General features: G+C 48.7%; 1 protein-coding gene across 1 annotated transcript in view; it reads right to left on the bottom strand.

The window, feature by feature from the left end:
- Positions 1 to 3892: 3892 nt before the first annotated feature.
- Positions 3893 to 9872, bottom strand: part of LOC133360893 (alpha-2-macroglobulin-like) — a 95263-nt gene continuing 89283 nt past the window's right edge. The window contains exons 35-36 of the mRNA XM_061579762.1: positions 8140 to 8222; positions 3893 to 4044 (exon numbers count right to left, since the gene is read on the bottom strand). Of these exons, the coding sequence (XP_061435746.1) occupies positions 8173 to 8222 (50 nt within the window). The 3' untranslated portion in view covers positions 3893 to 4044; positions 8140 to 8172. The remainder of the gene's footprint in view (positions 4045 to 8139; positions 8223 to 9872) is intronic.

Genomic DNA, 9872 nt, shown 5'->3' with positions numbered 1-9872 from the left:
AGGACGGCTGCTTGCGTTGTGGCCGAAACGTCGTGAGAATTATCTTTTTATGTTTTATTTTTATTATTTTATTATTTCCCTTCTACGCGATGACTTTACCGAAAGAACCAAGAAGAATAAGGAAAAAGTTGTCCGCGTAAAGTTCAGCACTACAGAAGTAAAACAATGTGTGTTTTAAAATGTGCGTGTTTTTGGTTTTAATTTAGGGCCACTTCGTAACAAATGCTACAGGGCCCGCACTAGCTACATCCGGCACTGTCTTAAGGTTTGTACACGAAGCCATACAAATATACAAACACAGACATAATTTCAACCGTGATGATGGTTACAAACTGAGTAATCATTGGAAAGATGTGATTAACCATGCAAAAAAGATTTAACTACACTTATTTGGCCAATCTTATTTGACAGACAACTATTACAGGTTTACCATGTTTAGTGGTTGTCTCCTTGTCACAGGTTGAGTCACAAACCGTACCTCTCCATAACAAAGGCTAACCCTCTTAAGCCTCACCTTACCATATGAATAAAAAGTGTGCTGTTCTTGGCCCTCCCCCCCCCCTCTCTCCAACCATTATATAAACGGAGTGGTAGCTCTTGTAATCTCTCATTTACTTGATACATCCGTCGTGGCTGTGACGGTTCCTCCTGAAGACGGAAGCTTGTGTTGCCTCCGAAACGTCGTGATTTTTATTTGATTTTACTTTTAATAATTTTAATGTTTTACCTACGTGACTTTACCGAAAATAACCTAAGAATATGTCTATGGGGTCTCTGGGTAGGAGTCTCGATGGGTGTCTGTGGGTCTATGGGTCTCTATGAGTAGGAGTCTCTATGGCTGTCTGTGGGTCTATGGGTCTCTATGAGTATGAGTCTGTATGGGTGTCTGTGGGTCTATGGGTCTCTATGAGTAGGAGTCTGTATGGGTGTCTGTGGGTCTATGGGTCTCTATGAGTAGGAGTCTCTATGGCTGTCTGTGGGTCTATGGGGTCTCTGAGTATGAGTCTCTATGGCTGTCTGTGGGTCTGTGGGTCTCTATGAGTATGAGTCTCTATGGGTGTCTGTGGGTCTATGGGTCTCTATGAGTATGAGTCTTTATGGGTGTCTGTGGGTCTATGGGTCTCTATGAGTATGAGTCTTTATGGGTGTCTGTGGGTCTATGGGTCTCTATGAGTATGAGTCTCTATGGGTGTCTGTGGGTCTATGGGTCTCTATGAGTATGAGTATCTATGGGGTCTGTGGGTCTATGGGGTCTCTGAGTAGGAGTCTCTATGGGTGTCTGTGGGTCTATGGGTCTCTATGAGTATGAGTCTCTATGGGTGTCTGTGGGTCTATGGGTCTCTATGAGTATGAGTATCTATGGGGTCTGTGGGTCTATGGGGTCTCTGAGTATGAGTCTCTATGGGTGTCTGTGGGTATATGGGTCTCTAGGAGTATGAGTCTCTATGGGTGTCTGTGGGTCTATGGGTCTCTATGAGTATGAGTCTCTATGGGTGTCTGTGGGTCTATGGGTCTCTATGAGTATGAGTCTTTATGGGTGTCTGTGGGTCTATGGGTCTATATGAGTATGAGTCTCGATGGGTTTCTGTGGGTCTATGGGTCTCTGTGAGTGAGTCTCTATGGGTGTCTGTGGGTCTATGGGTCTCTATGAGTATGAGTCTCTATGGCTGTCTGTGGGTCTATGGATCTCTATGAGTATGAGTCTTTATGGGTGTCTGTGAGTCTATGGGTCTCTATGAGTATGAGTCTCTATGGGTGTCTGTGGGTCTATGGGTCTCTATGAGTATGAGTCTCTATGGGTGTCTGTGGGTCTATGGGTCTCTATGAGTATGAGTCTTTATGGGTGTCTGTGGGTCTATGGGTCTCTATGAGTATGAGTCTCTATGGCTGTCTGTGGGTCTATGGGTCTCTATGAGTATGAGTCTCTATGGGTGTCTGTGGGTCTATGGGTCTATATGAGTATGAGTCTCGATGGGTTTCTGTGGGTCTATGGGTCTCTGTGAGTGAGTCTCTATGGGTGTCTGTGGGTCTATGGGTCTCTATGAGTATGAGTCTCTATGGGTGTCTGTGGGTCTATGGGTCTCTATGAGTATGAGTCTCTATGGGTGTCTGTGGGTCTATGGGTCTCTATGAGTATGAGTCTCTATGGGTGTCTGTGGGTCTATGGGTCTCTATGAGTATGAGTCTCTATGGGTGTCTGTGAGTCTATGGGTCTCTATGAGTATGAGTCTCTATGGGTGTCTGTGGGTCTATGGGTCTCTATGAGTATGAGTCTCTATGGGTGTCTGTGGGTCTATGGGTCTCTATGAGTATGAGTCTTTATGGGTGTCTGTGGGTCTATGGGTCTCTATGAGTATGAGTCTTTATGGGTGTCTGTGGGTCTATGGGTCTCTACGAGTATGAGTCTCTGGGTGTCTGTGGGTCTATATGAGTATGAGTCTTTATGGGTGTCTGTGGGTCTATGGGTCTCTACGAGTATGAGTCTCTGGGTGTCTGTGGGTCTCTATGAGTATGAGTCTTTATGGCTGTCTGTGGGTCTATGGGTCTCTATGAGTATGAGTCTCTATGGGTGTCTGTGGGTCTATGGGTCTCTATGAGTATGAGTATCTATGGGGTCTGTGGGTCTATGGGGTCTCTGAGTAGGAGTCTCTATGGGTGTCTGTGGGTCTATGGGTCTCTATGAGTATGAGTCTCTATGGGTGTCTGTGGGTCTATGGGTCTCTATGAGTATGAGTCTCTATGGGTGTCTGTGGGTCTATGGGTCTCTATGAGTATGAGTCTCTATGGCTGTCTGTGGGTCTATGGGTCTCTATGAGTATGAGTCTCTATGGGTGTCTGTGGGTCTATGGGTCTCTATGAGTATGAGTCTCTATGGGTGTCTGTGGGTCTATGGGTCTCTATGAGTATGAGTCTTTATGGGTGTCTGTGGGTCTATGGGTCTCTATTAGTATGAGTCTCTATGGCTGTCTGTGGGTCTATGGGTCTCTATGAGTATGAGTCTTTATGGGTGTCTGTGGGTCTATGGGTCTCTATGAGTATGAGTCTCTATGGGTGTCTGTGGGTCTATGGGTCTCTATGAGTATGAGTCTCTATGGGTGTCTGTGGGTCTATGGGTCTCTATGAGTATGAGTCTCTATGGGTGTCTGTGGGTCTATGGGTCTCTATGAGTATGAGTCTTTATGGGTGTCTGTGGGTCTATGGGTCTCTATGAGTATGAGTCTCTATGGGTGTCTGTGGGTCTATGGGTCTCTATGAGTATGAGTCTCTATGGGTGTCTGTGGGTCTATGGGTCTCTATGAGTATGAGTCTTTATGGGTGTCTGTGAGTCTATGGGTCTCTATGAGTAGGAGTCTCTATGGGTGTCTGTGGGTTTATGGGTCTCAATGAGTATGAGTCTTTATGGCTGTCTGTGGGTTTATGGGTCTCAATGAGTATGAGTCTTTATGGGTGTCTGTGGGTCTATGGGTCTCTATGAGTATGAGTCTCTATGGCTGTCTGTGGGTCTATGGGTCTCTATGAGTATGAGTCTCTATGGCTGTCTGTGAGTCTATGGGTCTCTATGAGTATGAGTCTTTCTGGCTGTCTGTGGGTCTATGGGTCTCTATGAGTATGAGTCTTTCTGTCTGTGGGTCTATGGGTCTCTATGAGTCTCTATGGCTGTCTGTGGGTCTATGGGTCTCTACGAGTATGAGTCTCTATGGGTGTCTGTGGGTCAATGGGGTCTCTGGGTATGAGTCTCGATGGGTGTCTGTGGGTCTATGGGTCTCTACGAGTCTCTATAAACACGAGTCCAGAGTTATTTCTCCGCTACAAATTTCCGGACGACTATCATTATCGAACACAGCCAGAGGGTGGGAATGTACCTCGTTCAAGTAAACAACAACAACACGAGCCTCGAAAGGGGTTTTTTATTGGGTAGCTGCACGTCTTGCCACATCGATACACAAGCGACGTTTGATACACAAGCGACGTTCAGAGGCAATGATGGGAAGAAACCGCAGAGCGGTGGCAGCGTTGAGAAGGCTGACCGCGTGCTGATGCTTCCTGTGGGAGCACACCGGAGGGTGAGCTGGGGCGAGATGGGACTCACACACGACGCATACGCACAGGACTGGCGTACAGCGCTCACGTACACCACTCATACATACAGCACACATACAGCACTCACATACATACAGCACTCACATACATACAGCACACATACAGCACACACAGCACTCACTCATACATACAGCACTCACATACATACAGCACACACATACATACAGCACACACAGCACTCACTCATACATACAGCACTCACATACATACATACAGCACACACATACATACAGCACACACAGCACTCACTCGTACATACAGCACACACACACCACTCACTCATACATACATACAGTGCTCACATATAGCACTCATACATACAGCACACATACATACAGCACACACAACACTCACTCGTACATACAGCACACACACACCACTCACTCATACATACATACAGCACACACACACACCACTCATACATACAGCATACACACACCACTCATACATACAGCACACACACACACCACTCATACATACATACAGCACACACACACACCACTCATACATACAGCACTCACATACAGCACTCACATACAGCACACACACACACACCACTCACTCATACATACAGCACACACACACCACTCACTCATACATGCAGCACACACACACACCACTCACTCATACATACAGCACACACCCTACTCACTCATACATACAGCACACACTCACATGCATCACTCATACATACAGCACACACACACTACTCACTCATACATACAGCACACACACACCACTCATACATACAGCACACACACACACCACTCACTCATACATACAGCCCTCACATACAGCACACACACAAACCACTCACTCATACATACAGCACACACACACACCACTCATACATACATACAGCACACACACACACCACTCACTCATACATACAGCACACACACACACCACTCATACATACAGCACACACACACACCACTCATACATACAGCACACACACCACTCACTCATACATACAGCACTCACATACAGAACTCGCATACAGCACACACACCACTCATACATACAGCACACACACCACTCACTCATACATACAGCACACACACACACCACTCACTCATACATGCAGCACACACACACACCACTCATACATACAGCACACACACCACTCATACATACAGCACACACACACCACTCATACATACAGCACACACACACACCACTCACTCATACATACAGCCCTCACATACAGCACACACACAAACCACTCACTCATACATACAGCACACACACACACCACTCATACATACATACAGCACACACACACCACTCACTCATACATACAGCACACACACACACCACTCATACATACAGCACACACACCACTCACTCATACATACAGCACTCACATACAGAACTCGCATACAGCACACACACCACTCATACATACAGCACACACACCACTCACTCATACATACAGCACACACACACACCACTCACTCATACATGCAGCACACACACACACCACTCACTCATACATACAGCACACACCCTACTCACTCATACATACAGCACACACTCACATGCATCACTCATACATACAGCACACACACCCCACTCACTCATACATACATACATACAGCACACACCACTCACTCATACATACAGCACTCACATGCATCACTCATACATACAGCACACACACACACACCACTCATACATATAGCACTCACATACACCACTCATACATACAGCACACACACACACCACTCATACATACAGCACACACACCACTCACACATACAGCACACACACAGCACTCACTCATATATACCGCTCTCACAGCAAATATACACCATTCATACATACAACAACAACCGCCATTCGCCACTAAGTGGCGGTGACGTCACCACGACGCTTGTGCCAGGCCATGTGCACCTTGAGGCCACGTGAAGTGTCGAACACCCACTGGCAGGAGGTCACGGGCAGACCCAGCAGGTGCCACGGGTCGACTGACTGAGATGATTGAGATGACTGGCTGATGAACTACCTGTGCCAACTTGCTGTGCTTTATCCACCCGGTGCTTCGCTCATTGTTGTGAGCGTCGCTCCTCTGCCCTCTGTTGTTGTTGGAGGGCGACTGCCTCCAACTGCCCAGTAGCGTCCTTCACAAGTCTCCAAAGAGGCCGATCTTGACACCGCTGGTACCAGTCATCGGCAAGTCCACTCAGCTCCACGTCTTCCTGTACCACATCACTCCATCTCTTCTCTCACCAGTACCGCGCCCGTTTAGCCCCCTCAATCCGGCCGAACAAAAGCTGTTTAGGCATGCGGTTGCTGTGCATGTGGGCTACATGACCCAGCCAACGCAGCCTTGCCTGCAGGAGCTCACCGATGGGACTTTGCCCAGATCTTTCAAGGATTTGTGAGCTCCTCAGACAATCCAGCCTGGTTAAACCCAGGATGGATCGGAGGCAGGCCAGCCTAAATGTTTCTAACCGGCGAAGATTCTCCATTAGGGAGGTCCACGTTTCGCAAGCGTAGAGACGGGAGAGAATGACCGTGGCCGAGAAGACCTGAAGCTTCGTGCAGAGCGACCAGGTAGCTTCCACACAGTGTTACGCAACCATCGAAAAAATTATGCCGCTCAAATCATTCGGAGTGAGACCTCTGCTGTTAAACCGGAGCCGGTCATGAGCACACTGCCCAGGTATGGGAAACTCTCCACTCTCTCCACAACTGCCCCATCACCGATTGGGAGTTGTGGGGGTGGAGTGTCCGATGGTACAAAATACCCAGGCAGGTGCTTAGTTTTGGTGGGGCCGATGGTAAGGCCCCACCTCTTAGTGGCACGCTCCAGTCTCAGCAGCAGCGTCTCCAACTCCTCCTCTGAATGAGGAGCAATTACCCAATCATCGGCATACATAACGTGGTTGACCACTAGGGAGCCATCCCTTGACTGCACCCGGGCATCGATCAGCCTCCCATTATATCTGTGCCAAATAGAAATTCCCTCGGTACAGCTATTGAAGGCTTCATGAACTACGTGGTCAAAATAGATGTTCAATAATGTGGGAGCCAGAGGACATCCCTGTCGCACCCCAAGGTGTACAGGGAAAGGCTCTGACTCCCGGCCACGTAGTTTTACCCGGGCCCGCTCACCATCATGAAGGTCCTTAATGATCGTGAGCAGAGGGTCAGGGACTCCGAAAGCACGAAGAACAACCCAGAGCCCAGGCCTACTGATGGTATCATAGGCCTTGACCAGGTCAATAAAGCAGAGATGTAGGTCTTGTTGGAATTCCCTATATGTCTGCTGTAGCAGACGGACAGAAAATATGGCATCTGTGCAGGACCACCCTTTCCTGAAACCGCATAGGGGCTCCGCAAGCCTCTCCTCAGCGTGTCTGGCAAGGCGATGTTGAATAATCCTTGCCAGGACCTTTCCCGGCACACTGAGGAGTGAGATTCCCCTGTAGTTGTTCCAGTCTGTGCGGTCCCCCTTCTGAAAGAGGGGGACCACCTACACAAACTCACATACAGCACACACACCACTCACGCATAAAGCACAACCCAAGGCTGAAACCAACCCCACCCCCAGGTTACCACAACTAAACCCCCCAGGTTACCACAACTCAACCCCCAGGTTACCACAACCCAACCCCCAGGTTACCACAACTCATCCCCCAGGTTACCACCAACCCAACCCCCAGGTTACCACCAACCCACCCCCCAGGTTACCACAACCCAACCCCCAGGTTACCACAACTCAACCCCCAGGTTACCACAACCCACCCCCCAGGTTACCACCAACCCAACCCCCCAGGTTACCACAACCCAACCCCCAGGTTACCACAACTCATCCCCCAGGTTACCACCAACCCAACCCCCAGGTTACCACCAACCCACCCCCCAGGTTACCACAACCCAACCCCCAGGTTACCACAACTCAACCCCCAGGTTACCACAACCCACCCCCCAGGTTACCACCAACCCAACCCCCGAGGTTACCACAACCCACCCCCCAGGTTACCACAACCCAACCCCCAGGTTACCACCAACCCCCCCCCCCCATGTTACCTGTGCTCTGGTTGCCAAGCGACCGCTGCTGTCTCACTGGCTATGAGTGCACGGGGCGCTGTACATGGACGTGGCTGCATCCTCTGTGGAAGTGGAGAGACGAGACAAGGTAGAGAGACAAGATCAGAGACAAGACAAGGTAGATAGACAAGACCAGGTAGAGAGACAAGACAAGTTAGAGAGACAAGACAAAGGAAGAGACAGAGAGACACAAACAAAGGTCACCCAGGTAGCCTGCATAGCGTTGCAGTTGACCCTACTCACCTGTGGCATAGTAATCGTAGACTCTGACACAGTTGACCCTACTAACTTGTGGCGTAGTAATCGTAGACTCTGACACAGTTGACCCTACTAACTTGTGGCGTAGTAATCGTACACTCTGACACAGTTGACCCTACTAACCTGTGGCGTAGTAATCGTTGACTCTGACACAGTTGACCCTACTCACCTGTGGCGTAGTAATCGTTGACTCTGACACAGTTGACCCTACTAACTTGTGGCATAGTAATCGTTGACTCTGACACAGTTGACCCTACTAACCTGTGGCGTAGTAATCGTACACTCTGACACAGTTGACCCTACTCACCTGTGGCGTAGTAATCGTAGACTCTGACACAGTTGACCCTACTCACCTGTGGCGTAGTAATCGTACACTCTGACACAGTTGACCCTACTAACCTGTGGCGTAGTAATCGTAGACTCTGACACAGTTGACCCTACTCACCTGTGGCATAGTAATCGTAGACTGACACAGTTGACCCTACTCACCTGTGGCATAGTAATCGTAGACTCTGACACAGTTGACCCTACTAACCTGTGGCATAGTAATCGTAGACTCTGACACAGTTGACCCTACTAACCTGTGGCGTAGTAATCGTAGACTGACACAGTTGACCCTACTCACCTGTGGCGTAGTAATCGTAGACTGACACAGTTGACCCTACTCACCTGTGGCGTAGTAATCGTAGACTGACACAGTTGACCCTACTCACCTGTGGCATAGTAATCGTAGACTGACACAGTTGACCCTACTCACCTGTGGCGTAGTAATCGTAGACTCTAACACAGTTGACCCTACTCACCTGTGGCGTAGTAATCGTAGACTCTGACACAGTTGACCCTACTCACCTGTGGCATAGTAATCGTAGACTGACACAGTTGACCCTACTCACCTGTGGCGTAGTAATCGTAGACTCTGACACAGTTGACCCTACTAACCTGTGGCGTAGTAATCGTAGACTCTGACACAGTTGACCCTACTAACCTGTGGCGTAGTAATCGTAGACTCTGACACAGTTGACCCTACTCACCTGTGGCGTAGTAATCGTACACTCTGACACAGTTGACCCTACTAACCTGTGGCGTAGTAATCGTAGACTCTGACACAGTTGACCCTACTCACCTGTGGCATAGTAATCGTACACTCTGACACAGTTGACCCTACTAACCTGTGGCGTAGTAATCGTAGACTCTGACACAGTTGACCCTACTAACCTGTGGCATAGTAATCGTAGACTCTGACACAGTTGACCCTACTCACCTGTGGCATAGTAATCGTAGACTCTGACACAGTTGACCCTACTAACCTGTGGCATAGTAATCGTAGACTCTGACACAGTTGACCCTACTAACCTGTGGCATAGTAATCGTAGACTCTGACACAGTTGACCCTACTCACCTGTGGCATAGTAATCGTAGACTCTGACACAGTTGACCCTACTAACCTGTGGCGT

Source organism: Lethenteron reissneri, chromosome 70 (genome assembly GCF_015708825.2).
Source record: "Lethenteron reissneri isolate LAM-NWPU_2019-01 chromosome 70, ASM1570882v1, whole genome shotgun sequence".
In the NCBI taxonomy this organism is placed as follows: domain Eukaryota; kingdom Metazoa; phylum Chordata; class Hyperoartia; order Petromyzontiformes; family Petromyzontidae; genus Lethenteron; species Lethenteron reissneri.
Note: the sequence above shows the minus strand (reverse complement) of the source record. Positions and strands in the feature narration are given on the sequence as shown.